At 52.0% G+C, this 17,349-nt stretch overlaps 2 protein-coding genes across 9 annotated transcripts in view; both read right to left on the bottom strand.

Moving 5' to 3' along the window:
• LOC138085891 (protocadherin gamma-C3) overlaps positions 1–17,349 on the bottom strand; it is a 138,269-nt gene that overhangs the window by 4,074 nt on the left and 116,846 nt on the right. For all 8 annotated transcript variants that reach the window (XM_068980499.1, XM_068980497.1, XM_068980501.1 and 5 more), the window contains exons 2-3: positions 11,165–11,223; positions 2,908–2,996 (exon numbers count right to left, since the gene is read on the bottom strand). In XM_068980499.1, the coding sequence (XP_068836600.1) occupies positions 2,908–2,996; positions 11,165–11,223 (148 nt within the window). The remainder of the gene's footprint in view (positions 1–2,907; positions 2,997–11,164; positions 11,224–17,349) is intronic.
• PCDHGC5 (protocadherin gamma subfamily C, 5) lies at positions 14,416–16,968 on the bottom strand. Its single transcript, XM_068979965.1, has one exon. It carries the CDS (start codon positions 16,966–16,968, stop codon positions 14,416–14,418), a length of 2,553 nt encoding a protein of 850 aa, XP_068836066.1.

The following is a 17,349-nucleotide window of genomic DNA, read 5'->3' as shown; positions in this document are numbered from 1 at the left end:
TGAAGTGGGGCTGGCCAGGAGGGAAGAAGATTGGGAAACCCAGAGTGTAACACACAAACAGGCCGGCCTGGAGTTCTGTCCAGTCAGCTCTGCCACTAAGAGCCAGCCATGTGACCTTGATCAAGGTCCTGTCTGACCCCACCCTCAGTTGGACTGCAGGCTCTGATCTCCTGCAGAATAAGTCTCCAAGGGCACCTCCTTCTACCCTGCAAGACTTAGTTTGGGCAGGAACTGGGATCTTCCCTGAGCGCAAGGAGAAGACTCTGAAGAGCAGCAAGGAAGAATCTGGGGGTGCTCTGGCCTGGAGGAGGTTAAGACACTGCCCGCCTCCACTCCCCTCTCCCACTCCAGCCTCACCTCAGGGAAATGGCTCCCAGCCCCAGCGTTCCCCCTCTGCCCTGTGGTTCCCACCCAGGGGCTGAAAGCAGAAGCTCCAAACAGCCCGGAAGGCCTGCTCACACTCCCCAGGGCCGGCTGAGCCACAGACCGCAGCCTCCTTGAGAGCACACCTTCCCTTCAAATGTTTATGTAAAAAGCCTCCCAAGTGTACTTACTCTCCCCACTCACTCGCCCTCAGCAGCCCCACAGGCCTGGCCGGGCTGGACTCCAGGAACCTCTCTGGCTCCAGGGCCAGGAATCGGGTGTGAAAGTGAGAGTAGGGCCTGACCCTGGCCACCCCCAGGGTCCATCCCCCAGGGCCAGGATTTACTCTTGGGTCAGGCCCGGTGTGGGCTGGAGGGGTGGAACCCTGACAGGGGAGGCAGCCTGCGGTGACCCCAGGGCCCTCCTGGGAGGGTCTGGGGCTATAAATACTGACTCTGTTTCTGTTTTTAAAATCTGGATTTAGGCTAAAAAGGCTGCTTCCTGGCTTTACGGTTTAAAGCCACAACAGCTAAATACACCTTACTGTCTGTTTACTTCCCTCAAGAGTCCAACTTGGCATCTTCTCAGACCCCGCCACCTGCCTCTCTCATACTCAGGGTCTGGCCTCTCTAGAATTACAGCAGCCCCACTGCCCCTCCTCATCCCAGGAACCTGGGCCAGCCCTGTCTTCCCAGAAGGCTGGTGCCCCTGCTGCTGCTCCCTTCCTCTTCATCAGCCATGGGCCTGGCCACCACGGCCTCACAGACATCCAGGGAAGCCTTATCAGATTAAACAAATGAAAATAAAGGGTGCCCAGTTAAATGTGAATTTCATGTAAATTTTTTTTTTTTTTTAGTAATGTCCCAGTTCTAACATATAGGACCTACTTATGCTAAAATACTATTTGTTGTCTATCTGAAGTTAAAATTTAACTGGCCATCCTATATTTTATCTAGAACTCCAATCTGGGAGAATAATGCAGTATTAAGAGAAATCTGTTCACCTAAAAGGGAAACTGAGGCTGGATGGAAAGGCAGACGTGGTCACTGGAGCAGACAGGGCATGAACTTAGGAGCAAGCTGGGTTAGAATCTCCAGTGTGCAGCTCAAAATGGGGGCCTTCGAGCAAGCAGCTTCTCAGTCCCTTCATCTGTCAAATGGAAGGACTCAGACCTGCCTTGCAGAGTTGTGAGATCCACCAACATGAGGCCCATCCAGCTTGCCGAGCGTGAGTTGGGGCATTGTGCAGGCACGACGGCAGCGATTACTGCTGTGACTTTACCTGATTCTCCACTAACCAGGCCTCCAGAGACACTGGACAGTGGGGCTTTCAGTTCACTGAGTAAGGCCAGTGCCTGAGTCCTCCGCCAGCCTCTGTGTGTGTGTGTGTTAGTCGCTCGGTCGTGCCCGACTCTTTGCGACCCCATGGACTGCAATCCACCAGGTTCCTCTGTCCATGAGACTTTCCAGGCAAGGATACTGGAGTGGGTTGCCATTTCCTTCTCCAGGGGATCTTCCCAACCCAGGGATCGAGCCCGGGTCTCCTGCACTGCAGGCAGATTCTTTACCGACTGAGCTACAAGGGTAAGCCCTTAGTTGCTCCAGAAACTAGTGCTTATTAACAGGCATTATTCTAATTCTACCTTCTATCCCACCATGGGTCAAAAGAGACCACCAGCTATCAATTTTCACCATTGTGCCCTTCCTCTCTGCCAATCCTGTCCTGAGGCCTGTGTGACTCTACAGTGAGAGCTGTTGTTCCTATACTGATGTTACAGTCAGTGAGACCGCAGCCCGGAGGGGACGAGTCACTTGCTAGAGGACTCGCAGCCAAGAGGTGGTGCCGGGACTGGAATCCAGGCCAGCCTGCCTCCAGAGCCTGCGCTTTTCCGTACTAATGACGTCATTCTCCCTCCATGCCCAGGACTCTTGGCTGTCATCCCTGAAGAGCAGCATCACCTGAATCTCTATCGTTGAAGGTCTTTGTTACCTTGTGGGAAAACCAAAATCCTGCTCTGGAAATGGGGGCAACAAAGAAAAAAGAGGGGTCCCACAGGTCCAGCGTGTGTTTCCTACTGGGAGTATCCACACCCACTTCCATGGCTTCAGGGCAGGTATGGATCAGGCCCCAGGCCCCAGTACTCTGTGCTTTGGCATATCATTTCACTGAATCCTCACAGCAACCCTTTGAGGTTTCTGTTTCCATTTTCTTGATTGAGGAAACTGAAGTTTAGAGAGATTAAGCAAATTGATCTAAAGATTGTAAGTGGCAGAGCTAGGACCTGACCTATAGGTGTCCCTTCCGGGGCAACACTTGTAACCACTGCTCCTTATTTCTCCTCCAAGGATCTTTTCTTGTTCACTCCCTCCAGGTATCCCAGAGCCCCCATCCCTCAGCTACTCCTAACCTGTCTTTATATCCTGGAATTAAGGGCTGTTTCAGACCAGCTGATGTATAGGTTGGAAGCTAGTCTCGGGGCACAGTGCTGTGGGATGCAACCCAGGACCCCAGGTCTCCCACTCCACACGTGTTGGCACAACTTACCACTGGCGGAGGCCAAGATCATGGCTTGTAGCATCTCTGTGTCGAACTGGTTGTTGGGCCAGGTGCCGGTCTCATCGCCATTTTGGGATCTGCGGAAAGAGTGGGCTGGTGAGCGTGCTCTCCCAAGCCACCCCACCCCGCCCCTCCTGTCCTCGCTCAGGGTCCCCATATCTAGTGCCCAACCCTAGCTCTCACCCAAGACCTGCCCCTTTCAGCAAGGTAGGAGGGAGCTTACACAATCCTTCAGAAGCCAGACCCCCACCTGCCAGTCCCCCAAACCAGCTTTCTACCTGTCGCTTCAGACACCATGGCCCTTGGAGGGAGCGGGCAGGACGCACTTGCCCCCCACCCCCGCGAGGGAGCAGTAGCTCACAGGAAGGGAGAGTGGACCCTCTCCGGAGGACAGTGGAGGGTGGGAAACAGAGAAAGCGCCAGAGCTAGGGAAAGGCCTGAGAACCTAGAGAGAACCCAAAGGTAGAGGCTGGGAGGCCCAGGAGACACTGGGGTAGGGGGAGAGGCTGCTAAAACTCAACCCTGATATGCTTCGGCGGCTCACTCAGGCCTCAGGATAAAATCCACAGGCGCCTGAGAACCAGCCCTTCCTATTTCCCAAGAACCCCACTCCTAGCATTCTATCGTGAACCCTTTCTGAGTCCCCTTCCTGATTCCTCACTCTCTCTTACCAGCTCCTTTTGGTCAGCTACTGCTTCCTAGAATGCAAGCTTCCTACCTCTGCCTTGGTAACGTGACGCGAATAAACCTGTCAGAGGGGACCCCTGGGCCCACCCAGGCTGAGTTAGGTGCCTCTGCCATGTTCCCACCCCCACTGGCTGCTCTGTGGCAGCTCTAGGCCCACGGGGACCGCCACTGTCCCACCCCCTATCCCCCGCAATCCGCTCCACCCATAGAGCCAGTTCCTTGAGCTTTGGGAACAGGGCTGTGCCTGTTTCCTACTGAAGCACCTAGTTAACAACTTTAGATGCTCTAAACATTGAAAAAAGCATGAGGTGATTCATAATTGTTAAAAACGTTAACCTGAACTCTAAGGAATGGTACCCCAACCTGGATTTTTTCCCATAGTAATTTTACTCCTATGCTTTTAAGAGAATTTCCAAGGCTCAAATGATTTCCATTTTTGAGGGGAAGCAGAAGCAGCCTGACACACAGTCTATTAGTTGACCTCTGCACTGTCTGGAACGCTGAAACTCCTCGATGAATGCTTGCTGCCTGAATTAATGAGAGCCCTACTGAGAAAGCTAGGTCACTATGAGGTAAGAAGCATTTTGCACCAGGGGAGGGGCTGGAGGGCAGGCCCTGAAGGCACGCAAGTTGGGGTGGGGGAGGGACGGAGTGTAAAAGTGTGTGTGTGTTGTCACGGTGGCTGAGCAGAGTCAAGAACAGCTTTATGCTTTTTCCGAGGTCTGTCCGTGCTTGTGGTTTTCCCTGATCTGGAATTCGCAACTCAGGCAGCGGGCAAGTCTAAGGCCCAGACCAGCTGCTGTGTGGCGCCCTCTTTCCTGCCTCTCCAGCAAATGAAGAGTTAGGGCTGGAGGAGAAAGCAGGAATGTCATTTCTCCCTCTGCAGAGTGGCAAGAGCTGGAACTCTGGGTTCACTTATTCAACCAGTATTTATTGAGCAATTATTGTGTACCAGACACGGGGCTGGGTGCTGGGTTTGCAGCTGTGAACATGATTGAAACAGCCCATAGTTCAGTCTCCACTGACAGGCTGATAGTAAATAATTGCACGATCACTGAATTGTAATTGTGACAAGTGCCACGGAGGCAGAAAGCAGGGGTGTAAGAGAGTACTGACCTCATCGGGGTTAGGGAGCCAGTCAGTGCAGGCTTCCCCAAAGAAAAGACAGGGAGTTTAAATCTGAAGAAACCATCCAGGTGATCTGGAGGAGAATGCCAGTCAAAGAAAAGTCGGAGGATAGAAAATCAACGCTCTGTAACTGCCGACGTAAAGACCGATTCAGGCAATATCAGCAGTGAATACTCAAATATCACCCATGGATCACTGACTAGTCACCAGCATCGTGAAAGCACCTTTGTAACACGGACATCTGGGGGCACCACTTTAACCCGGTGAACGAGCTGAGCATCACTGACCTTGAGACACACCGACAGGAACTGATGCCCAGCACAAAGAGCAGCGCCACCCGCACAGCACGGCACAGCACAGCACACACACACACCCACACACACACACCCACCCACACCCACCCCCACTCCCACACCCCCCCACACACCCCCCAAAGGCAAGGAGGCTGTTTTAGATTAAAGAAGATGAAAGAGAGGTAAACAAGCCAATGCAATTTATGTTCCTTGATTGAATTCTGGTGTTAAAAAAAACACAACAGGTTAAAATGACATTTGGGGAATGTTTATGAAAATCTGCAATTTTCTGGACTGTGTATTACTGCATTAAAGTCTTCGAATGTGAGCATTCTTTTGTGGTTATGTATGAGAATGTTCTTGTTATCAGGAGAGAGATACTGAAGCATTTCAAATGTTTTTAGGTCTGCAACTCTCAAATGGTTCGGGGGGATCTGTGTGCATGTTGCGAGAGAGAAGAGAGAAAATAAATGTGCAAAATTTTAACGACTGATGAATCTAAGTTTTAAAGAGTATCTGGATGTTCATCATACTATTCTTTCAACTTTAAGAGGTTTGAGCAATACAATAAAGTCAACTAGGAGAAGGGTAGTGTAGGGAGAGCTTTCCAAGCAAAAGGAGCAAAAAGCCCCAGCCTCTGAGGCTGGGCGGAGCTCAGCGAGCTCAAAGCACTAACAAAGCCAGTGTGGCTGCTCTAGGATGTGGTGGTGGGGCTACAAAGTGTACACTGGAGATTGTGTTCTTATCCTAAGAGCTCTGGGAAGTCTCTGACGTATACAAAAGGGGGTTGTCCATTAAGCATTTAAAGATCACCGTTAAGGTAGGTAAACTCCTCCAACTTGAATTTTTTATTAAAATATTTTAGTTTCTTTTATTGTTATCTTCCAGGTGTCTAAATCTCCAGTCTGTTGTACTGGTAATTTAACTCTGTAATAGATTAGTTTGCTGCCAACTCTTTACATTAAGTAATTTTTAAATATTTGTAATATTGTTGAGTGACTAATAAACCATTAAGTTACTGGCATTTAAAAAAAGAAGATCACTGCTGCTCCCATGAGAAGACCGAGGGATGGGGGGCACCTCTGGGAGGGGAGGAGCCCAGTGATGGAGCCTCAGCCACCTCTGTCTCCATGACAACCCAGGAGTCCTCACTTGCAGGCAGACTGAGCTCTCTCTGGGCTTGCCTGGGGGTGCAGGGCTGAGGCAGGAGGGCTCAGGCTGAGACAAAGGGCCTAATGCGGATCCAGTGGAGAGAGCAGATGGGGCGAGCAGCAGGGGGCTTGGAGTGGACAACAGGGTCAGACAGCAAGTTAGGAGGATACCTGTGCTGGTGGGTGATAGTGTTGAGGGAATGAAGGTGAGTGGAAAGGTGGGCCTGGAACCACGACGGACTGGGCGGGGCTGCGAGGAGATTCTTAGGAAATGACTGAAGGCTGGAGGCCAAGCACATGGGCAGGAGATGAGTAGAGAGAGAGTTCTTGTTGAGCCGTTTACTGAGAGCGTCTTACTTCTGGGTGCTGGGCTGACTAAATTATATACATATTGTCTATTTCAGCCCAAGAAACACCCACAGATAAGTGCTATTATGCTTATTTCCCAGCAGATGAAACCAGGGCTCAGAGAGGTTGAGAGACTTCCCCAAAATCACACAGCTGGCAACAGGCAGCTGTTGTGAAATCACACAAAAATGGCCTAATGTGATTCCAAAGCCTATGATCTTATACATGACAACATACTTGGCTTCAGCAGGGATGGGAACTCTTCCAGGATTTGGGGAACAGTGAAAAATAATGGTGAAGGAGACGGACTACATCTAACTGACCATTTTCCAAATGTCAGTGCCTGTGACAGGCCCTAGGATTTAAGAGATGATATGATCTTGCCCTAAGGAGTTTGTATTCTGGCGTGCTGGGGGTGTGTGTGTGAGGGACAACCCCAGAGGCCAGGCTGTGGTTAAACGCTCCCTGCATCCTGCTCAAAACAAGGAGAAATATGGGGAAGTCACCCCTGATCTTAGCCTGGGTTTAACTGTGTTCAATCAATCTAAGTGCATGTGTATCTTTTTAATGTAGTAAAAGCCTGTCTGCACCAGCTAAAATGTTTACCCATTAGAGAGGCTATTATGCAACAATTAAATGAGTTATGAAGAACTTTTCTTATGATGTGGTACAAAGAGAAAAAAAGGCTACAATACTGATGGACAGTATGACCTCAGTTACTAACAAAAACAAACAAAACTAGTGAGAAATATACTACTTGACTGGGATTAAAATGTGCTGATATCCTGTGAACAAGTTTGTGATCAGTTCGTCTAGATGATTAGATTTTAAAAAGCAGCAGCGGCAGAAACAAAAGAAGCAAGGGCAGAAAAAGCAAGAGCAGCCGCTTGCGCGTGCTAAATGTACCAAGAAAAAAGTTTGAAATACATTTAAAAATATTAAGAGAGCTTAAGACATGAGACTCTCAACCAAATACAAAATGTGGACCTTAATTTGGATAAGCACACAAACAGGTTAACAGAGAGCAATATATAACTGGGGAAATCTGAATACAGACTAAATACTTGATAATATTAGTTAATATTATTATTACTATTAATTAAATTATTTTTAGTGCTTATGTGTTTAAAAAATGAATCATCTGTTAAAGATAGTGAAGACTGATGAAATACGATGGCTGTGATTTGTTTTAAAATAATTCGGTGGGAGGAGGGAAATGCGAAATAAGTCAGGGGGTTAGTTGAAGATGGAGAGTGAGGCCAGAGAGGCTCATTACACCAGTGTCTCTACTCTTGCACAGGTTTGAAATTTTCTGCATTAAAAAAGTTAGTGGTGGTTTCCCTGGGTTGTAAAATTATGAGTGATTTTAAAAACTGTTTTCTCTATTTCTCATGTTTCTATAATGAGGAAAGATTATGAGCAGAAAAAAGTAAATTGCTATTGGTTTGTTTGTTGAATGGCTGCCCAAACAGAAGGAAAGACAGTGTCCCCCAGGGAAGGCAGAATAGAAGGGGAAGGGCAGTGTGGTGCATCAAAGGAGAACAGTGTGGGGACCAGGGGAAGCCAAGTGGAGAGTCTCCTCTGGGCAGAGGCTGGGAACAACAGCATGGAGGGGCCTGGGGCACAGCCTGAGAAAGGAGAACTGGCTTGCTGGGCTCAGGCTTGAGACAATAGCTGCTGGGACTAGAAGCCAAGCAGACAACCTGAGCATCAATGGTGGAAGAGAAGAGGAACCCCTGGCAGGCAAGGACTTCAGCAGACTCCCTTTAGTCCAGGCAACGTGCCACAGCACTGGCTTGAACCAGAACCAGGTTTACTGAAGAACTCAACACTAGCCCTGCTCTGAACCTGGTGTGCCAGTGGCCAAGATGGGCCAGAACCAGGGTTCACCTGAATGAGAGAAACCGCCCTTCTTCATCCTCCCACTCCCATCGACTCATCAGAATGGCAGCAGGGAAAACTCCCACCATTCTGTTGATCATGAGAGGGCTCACCACAGGGCCTCTGCAAATGCTCCTTCCTCCACCTGGGATGCTCTTCCTCCCTTTCTTTCAGCTGGTTGATTCTCAACCTCATTTCTTCCTGATGTTCTCCTGCCCTGCTGGCTAGGTCACATCCCTACTGTATACTCTCAAGACCTACTGTACGCTCTTCACAGCACTTAGGATAGCTGGAATCTCACATTTTTTTTTTGAGTAATTATTTGATTAATATTTGTCTCCCTCAACACACTATAAACTCCCTGAGGGCAGAGATTATGTCTATCTTATATCTCCTATACCTAAAAACACCACCTCTTGCTATTTACTGAATGAATGAAAGAGGGAAATCACAGTTGTTGAACCAGGCCCCTAACCATGATTTTGTCTGGGCCCCTGTTGCAGCTCAATCAGAAATGTTGATTCCTTCCCCTTCAAGCCACCCGAGGAAGGGAGAGTTCCTGAGCCTTCTTCCTCCATCTCAAGAGCTCCCACGTGTAGTTAGGCTGCCATGTCTCTCACAGAATGAAAAGGGACTGGAGGGCGGGGTAAGCACCCAATCCAGAGGCACATCCTAGTCCACCGCTGAGGCTCCCAGGCAGCAGTGAGCTCTGCTTCAGGGCCAGCACACGGCCTGGGGCGGTGGAGGGCCAAGGAAACACAAACTGCCCTGTGTTTCTCATCACCTCAGCTCCAACGTCACTTCCCTTCCTTACCACCCCCCCCCCATTACACTCACATAACTGTCTTAGAACTTACTGAGACTTGTAACTAGATGTGTTTTCAGTGTAATTTGTTGTCAATTTTCTGTCTTCTCTCTGGCATGGAAGCCTATGAGTACAGGGATCGTATCTGCTTGTTCACTGTTATACACTAGTGTTCAGCAAAGGGCCTGGCTCATAGTAGATGCTCAATAAATATTTGTTGCATAAATAAATACATGAGCGAATAAACGAATGACCTAATGGATAACCTGCAGGAAGGCTGGCAAGACCAGCAGGGAGAAAGGAGACAGCGGGGGTCAAGAGGAGGGCAAGGGCAGTCCAAATCGTCAGGTTTGCTGCCTTCTAGGGGCCTCAGCCAGGAGCTGCCTGAGACCACGATACCAGAGGCAGGATTCACAAGCCCGAGACCTGAGTCTCCACCTTGCACCAAGGTGTCCTGGGCTCTGGTGGCGGTGAAGACTCAGTACCTGCAGCATTTGAGTGGAACGTGGGCAGCAAGTGTCCAGCTAGCAAGGAGCTGCAGAAGGCAGCCCAAGCTCTGCCCCCCTCTGTCTTCTGGGCCTCTTGGTCTCCACCAGGCTCCCAACTTCTAACAGGGAGACCTGGCCCAGAGCCCACCCCTCTCCCCTCAGACCAACTGCAGGTCTTTTGCTGAAGTCCTTCCCCACTCCACCCCTGCCCCAGGGTGTTCCTGTCTTAGCAAGAATTCATACCAGATTGATCTGGGCAGCTGGGGCAGCCTGGATGGGAGGGTGTACTGGGGACAGCAGGGATCAAAGGCTCTGTGTGTGAGGGGCAGGGGAGGGAGAGCGCCTGGCGGGTACAGGCGCCTATGTGTGTGCTGGCTTGCCCAAAAGTTTTAAGAAATGACAGACAGGGAGAGGGACGCAGAGTAAAAGTCAGGATAAAAGACCTAGAGATAAAGAAAGAGCAACAGAGAATGAGGCAAAAAGAGACAGAAAAGAGACTTAGATATACAGAAACAAAGAAACACAGGCTGAGAACAGAGAAGAAAGCAAAAACAGTGAGAGAGAGAGACTGGAGGCAGAAGAATACTAGGAAGTGATGAAAGGAGAGAAGTCAGGGGCAGTGAGAGGAAGGCAGAGACAGAGAGAAAAGGAGAGAGACTGAGACGAAGGAGGAGCCACATTTATTCACTGATTCCACATTTATTGAGCACCTAGCCACAGCAGGCGCAGCGAAAGGCACAGATCAGCGCAGGTGGACACAAATGGCAGGGACCGAGACACAGCAATAAAGACAGAAACTGGGAGAGAGACGAGGAGGAGGGAGAGGCACACTGAGATGGGCTCTGAGCTGAGGACAGCTGAGAGTGGAGAGACCAGAGGTCTGCAGGCGGAGAAGGCAGGGCCGGGGGGCCTGGGCGACCTGCCCCTCCAAGCCGCTCTCCCGCCTCAGCCCCACCTGCAGCCGCCTGGCTTCCCTCCCCTCAGCCTCAGCTCCTTCTTGCAGGCTCTGGAGGAGCCTCTGACTACTGACAGTTCCTCCTCTCCTCCTTCTGTCCCAGATTCCTCTGCCTGAACCCCAGTCAGGATGGAGGGCAGCCAAATCTGGGCCAGGGGGACAGAGCCAGACAGATAGGTATAAAAAGCCTCCTCTCCACCCAGAGACCAGCCTTATGACCATGCTTCACTCTCACACAGCCCCCAAGATACAAGAAAAGGTTTGTGTGGTGGGGCTAAGGGAATGGGATGAGTGTGTGTTCCCAAAACAGCCACAGTAGGAGCCTCTTCCTTCTGGGGTTTGTGCACCAGCCCCCAAAACCCCAAAACCTTCCTGAAATCTGGAACTGAGGGAGGAAGCCATTTGTAGCCAAAGCTGAGCCCTCCCCTTCTCTTCCCCGATCTCCTCCCACGTCATCACTGAGGAAAGTGTCGCAGAGAAGAGGGTGGGCTGGAGAGGCAGTCACCTACCCGCTGGTGCCGGGTCTCTGGGCCTGAGAGAATCGCCAATCCGTGTTGGGTGGGGCTTGCTGTGGAGAAAACAGAGGGAAAGTGGCTGAGTACCCAAAAGGGCTAAGGTGAGGGTGGGGTGGGCTCAAAGATGAATTATACCCTCAGGCCTCAGAGGTCTGAGATCCCAGAGACAAACAAGTAAAATGACATTTATCCAATCTCAGTGAACAAACCCACGTTCCTTCCCTAAGCAAACTGCCCCTTCTTCCCTGTCCCCCACCTCAGAACTCCTGAGCTGAGGTTCAAGGGGAACCAGGGTGCGTGTGTGTGTGTGTGTGTGTGTGTGTGTGTGTGTGTGTACACAGAGAAGGGCCCTCAAAGTGGCAGGGGAGGCTTTTGGATGAGAATTCCACCAGCCCTAGAAAGAATTTCATTCAGCTCCTCAGCTGGGAACAAAGCACCCTCTGCGGCAAGATGGCTGCTATTCCTGGTAACCCTTTTGATGCCAGGCTGGGCCTTTACACATTCAGAAGGACACCTCCTTCAGACCCTCTCTCTCAAGGATCCCTTCCCACAGCTAAATACATTATTAATTTAGGAGTCACGCCAGACTGGGCCTTTGCAGGGCATCCAAGCCCCAGGACACCTCTCACCCCCAGAATTCTGTGCCAGACAATGGCTGTGACTAAGGAGGAGAGAACAAGGCTGCTCTGTCTGGGACAGAGAGAACTGCTGGGATGGAGCCCAGCAGAGATCAAGCTCCCACAGCCTCCAAGCAGAGCCAAGTCAATCTCCAGGGCTCCCAAGGCACAGATCTGTAGCCATCCCCCACCTGGATGAAGGTGTGGGACTCGAGCCAGCCACCTCACTTCCAAGTTCCTCCCAGCCTTGCCAGAGGGTGTGTTATCCCATCACACACTCTCACGGAGCACTCCTAGAGCTGTTTGCTCGCCATTCTGGACTGCTCTGGTAGTTAATTCTCACACTCACTCCCAGGAGAGGAGAGAGAGGTGTGAGCATCTCCAATTACACTGGGGAGAAGGAAGACTCAGGGCTGCCAAAGGACACACTCTAAGTCTCACAGGTGGCAGTGATGTGAGGAAACCCAGAAACTTGGCATTCCAGGTACCACAGGAATCGCCAGCACCATTCTGCAGATGCCATGGGAAGGGCACAGGGATGCCCAGCTCTCAGTCACAGTATTCTTCGACACAGCAGAATCTAAACCGAGACGCAGGAGCTATGACAGACCGGAGGACAGGACCGAGGAGAACCCACAGCCTTCATAAGGACAGCGGGCCCAGGTTTGTCCAGTTAGGGCGGCTCAGGGATAAGGAGCCCCAGCAGACTTTTCTCCACGAGCAACGCCCTAAAAGGGGAAAGAATGTTCTCCTTTGCCTCATCCCAGCAGATGTAAACCATCCCTCCTGTTCTCCTAGAAGTACCAAGTGACTGAAAGCACAGATTCTGGAGTTAAACAAATCTAGATTAGATCTTTGTCTATCACTTACCATGTGAACTTGAGCAAGTCACTTGACCTCTGTGAAACTCAGTTATAAGGGAGGGCAAGGAGTGCTAGTACCTACCCAACATAAGTGTGGGGAAGAGCAAAGGAGATGCTTTGGTTCTTAGAGGAAATCCGTAGTAAGGTTCTCTCAATCAGCTATCAGAATCCCATGGTGGTATTGCTCCAAAATATAATTGGTTTGGTAGGGGCAGGGTGGAGTACAGACACATTTTGACTAAAAGCTCCTGGAGTTATAGAAAATTACGTTATTTTACAACAAACGTTTCCCCAAATATGAAAGCACCCTGCTGGTTTCTGGCAGAGGTCATGGTTTTCCAATAGCAGGAGAAGGAAGGAGTCTTAGATACTTGCCAGAGAAAGGGCTTGCCAGAGTCTTAGATACTTTGGTGGCAGTTTATGGTGGTTTAGTTGCTAAGTCGTGTCTGACTCTTGCGACCCCATGGACTGTAGCCTGCCAGGCTCCTCTGGCTGGGATTTTCTAGGCAAGAATACTGGAGTGGATTGCCATTTCCTTCTTTAGGGGATCTTCCCGATGCAGGAATCGAACCTGGGTCTCCTGCATTGCAGGCAGATTCTTTACCAACTGAACTATGAGGGAAGCTTTGGTCACCTCCAAAGTCCCTGAAGTGGAGAAGGAAATGGCAACCCACTTCAGTATTCTCCCCTGGAAAAATCCCATGGTCAGAGCAGTCTGGTGGGCTACAGTTCATAGGGTGGCAAAGAATCAGACACGACTAAAGCAACTGAGCACACAAAGCCCTGAGGGCAGATCGCTGGGCACACTGTGGGCACGACGGCGCCAACACCTCTGTCTTAGTGTCCAGAACCTAGGTGCTCCAGGTTCCCACTTCCAGCCATAGGATGGGTCAGTGGTGCCACAGAGGGTCAAGGCGGCCTGTCCTACAGAGGTCTGTTCACTTGTCCCAGGCCAGCCCCGCTGCCCCTTCAGCCACAGGGCAGTTTGGCCTTCCTGAGCGAGACTTCTGGGCTGGAGGCACCCACCAACCTCTGCTCAGTGTCTTGGCCCAGACCAACCCACCAGCCCATGGGTCACAGAGTCCCGCCCGCCCCGCGCCTAGAGCGCGCCAGTGGCTGCAGCACTAGCGACTCGGGCCACCAAGAGGCCCGCCAGGAGGTGACCAGTCCAGGCCGGGGCGGGGATGAGCGGGGTGGCCAAGACCCGTTGTCTCTCTCAGGTTAATACCTCTGAGGCTGGCAGCAAGGTGGGAGGGAAGCTGTTGGCTGTCGGGACAGCCCTCTGTAAGCGGCTGGCAGTTAAAGTCGGCATATGAGGACGAGGACGGCCAGGTGTGAGGGGTGTGCACAGGTGAGGTGTGGGGAGCCTGTGCGCTGTGCATGGCACATGGGCCAACCACAGACGCGTTGGTTTGATGTGAGAATAAAGAGGGTTGTGAATCACAGTGAAGTCACCGGTCAAGAGAGTGGGAAGAAACCTAAGAAGAAACCTCAAAACAGCAGAGTGTGCCCGCATTGAAGCCTAGGAAGGAGGCTGGCTGAAGAAAGGGATCTGTGGCTGCCTCTACCCAGACCCGGATCTGATGGAAAACGCCAGAGTGATCGCCAGACCCCATGCTTTTCTGTCTGCCCTATCCTCTCTTCCCCCTCACCCACAGTCGCCATCACCTCCCCAGGCACAGCGCCCCATCCCTGCCTCGGCCACACCTCTGCTTCCGCACAATCAATCCATCCAAACAGTCCAGACATTCGACAGACATTAGAGTCAAGCCCCACCAGAGGGAGCGGATGCCAAGTTCAAAGTCCCTGATGTGGGTGGGCGGCATCTCCATTTCCGCCCCCAGGGGTAGCGCAGAGCCCTCACCTGGCTCCGCTCCCGCAGCGTGTTAGAGCGGGACCGGAAGGCGTCGGGCTCCGGCGCGAAAGCTGAGGGCTGCTGAACGCTGAGGGGCCTTAGAAAAGTGAAGTCACTGCCGTCGGAGGCTGGTGAAAAGCACGTCCTGTAGCAATGGCTGTGCGAGTCTGTGGGCCGCAGCGTCACCTCCATATACTTGAGTGTGCCGTCTGAGCTCACCTGTAGGTTGGGGCTGGATTGCTTATAGAACTCCCGGGAGGGCGAGTCCTGGCGCCCGCAGCACTGACCCCCACCCCCATCCCCGTCCCCCCGAAGGCACTTAGCTGACAGAAAGGTGAAGGTGACTAAAGATAAGAGGCTGGTGGCCGCAAGAGCCACAATGAGGTAAAGGGTAAGGTCTGAACGCTCAGGAGGGTGTGTGAGGAAGTCCCTGGATTTGGGCATTTCCTCAGGGTCCTCATCTTCCAGAATCAGCAGTACTGTGGCTGTGGAGGAGAGTGAAGGGTCACCATTGTCCCTCACCAGGACCACCACCTGCTGGGTGTCAGCGTCATCCTCCAGTAAGGCCCGGGCTGTTCGCACCTCACCAGTGTGTGCAGACACCAGGAACAGCCCTGGGGCTGTGGACTGTGGCAACAGTGAATAGGAGAGCCAGGCATTGTGGCCTGCATCAGCATCTACGGCTGTCACCTTGGTGACCAAGGAGCCAGGAGGGGCAGAGCGAGGGAGACGCTGGGGGAGTGAGAATTCCCGACCCGGTCTAGGGTGCAGCACAGTTGGGGCATTATCATTCTGGTCCAGGACAAACACGTGGAGAGAGGTGTTGGCGTGCAATGGGGGAGAGCCAGAGTCTCGAACGCCCACCACAATCTGCAGCATCTGCAGCAGTTCGTAGTCGAAAGTACGCTGGGCAAAGATCCGCCCATCCTCAGGGTTGACATACACAAAGGAGGAGGCTGGGGAGCCCTGAATCTGGTTCCCTACAATAGAGTAGGTAAGGCGGGCGTTATCCCCAGTGTCCGGATCAGAGGCAGCCACGGTGCAGAGAAGGGAGCCTGGAGGCCGGTTTTCTGGGATGTAAGCCGTGTAGAGCTGCTGGGTGAAGTAGGGTGCGTTGTCATTTACATCTGAAATGTTGAGCCTGATGGTGAGATGTGTGTGCAAGGGAGGCGAGCCCTCATCATGGGCCAGCAGCTCAATGATATAGTGGGATGTGGCCTCACGGTCCAAAGGCTGGCTGGTTAGGAGTGAGTAGTGGTTCTCAGAAGGCTTAATCTGAAATGGCAGGTCTGGAAAGAGATCGAGGCTCACTTCACCATTTCTCCCCGAGTCTCGGTCCCGCACATTAAACAATCCCACTACTGTGCCCACTGGTGTGCTCTCTAGGACAGGGTTGACCAAAGAGGCCAGTAGTACCTCTGGGGCATTGTCATTGGCATCCCCCACATCCACTTGAATCACACAGTGGCCTTCCATGGCTGGCTGTCCCTGGTCACGGGCTCTTGCATGAATTTCATAAAAACTTGACTCCTCGAAGTCAATGGTACCCAACACATGGATTGCTCCACTGCTAGGGTCTAGGCCAAAGAGGTTCCGCACTGCCTCAGATGTATGGTCTCCAAAAGAATAGTCTAGTTGGCCATTGGTGCCCTCGTCTGGATCAGTGGCATTGAGGCGGAGCAGCAGTGTGCCCACGGGTGCATTCTCTGGGAGTCCCACACGTAGAACCGAGGACTGGAAGGTTGGAGCATTATCATTGATATCCAGCACAGTGACAGAGATAAGGGTGGTCCCTGAGCGGGCTGGGACGCCCCCATCCACAGCAGTGAGCACCAGCTGATGTCTTGCCTGGGTTTCACGGTCTAGCTGCTGCTCCAGAACCAGTTCTGGGAACAGCTTCCCATCTTTTAGGGTCTTCACATTGAGAGAAAAGTGGCTGCTGGGGCTTAGAGTATAGAAGCTCACAGTATTGGTGCCCACGTCGGGATCCTGGGCACTATCCAGTGGGAACCGTGCCCCCAGTGCAGCTGACTCTGAGATGCGCATCTCTCGCTCAGGGGTGGCAAAGCTCGGAGAGTTGTCATTGAGATCCAGGATTTCCACCTCTACACGGATTAGTTCCAGGGGGTGTTCGGTCACCACCTGTACTGGCAGCAGGCAGCTGGTGCTGGCTGCACACAGGCTCTCTCGGTCAATTTTCTGATTCACTGCCAGGGCACCACTCATCAAGCTCAGGGAAAAATATTGCCCATCCTCCTCAGCGCCCAGCCGCAGCCGGCGGCTCAACAGATCCGTCACCTTTAAGCCTAGATCTTGAGCAACGCTCCCCACCAGCGTCCCTGGCTCAGACTCCTCCACCACAGAGTAACGGAGCTGCCCAGACACCCAGCCCCAGCAGCACAAGGACAACATGAACAGCACTTGCCATTTCCCAGCGAGCTGTGGGGGTGTCTTGGGCCCCATGACCCAGGAGTCCCTTCCTGGACACTGACTCTGTGCTGTCCTGTCTCCAAGGTAGACCCAGGGCTTGGAATGTAGCAGCTGAAATCTCTTATGTCTCCTTCCAGCCTCTTAGAAACTGCTCCAAGGTTTGTCTGCCTGCAGCAGTTCTTCTTAGTCACCAAATGGCGGGGGTGGGTTGGTGGGGAGGGGAAATGAATCTGAGTGGAGCTGGGGAGCTGGGGGAGGAGAGGCGGCCAAGAAGATCAGATCCCCCACCTCGGCTCTAAGTCTGATTGGCCCAAAAGTCTGTCTGCTCTCAACCAATTATAAAGTCTCCTCAGTCCTGGAAACCTTAGGAACCGGCGCTGCAAATCCATGTCACAGAAGCCTCCTACCTCCCCA

The sequence above is a fragment of the Capricornis sumatraensis genome, chromosome 9 (assembly GCF_032405125.1).
Source record: "Capricornis sumatraensis isolate serow.1 chromosome 9, serow.2, whole genome shotgun sequence".
NCBI classification, from domain to species: Eukaryota; Metazoa; Chordata; class Mammalia; order Artiodactyla; family Bovidae; genus Capricornis; species Capricornis sumatraensis.
This window is presented reverse-complemented; position numbering and strand designations above follow the sequence as displayed.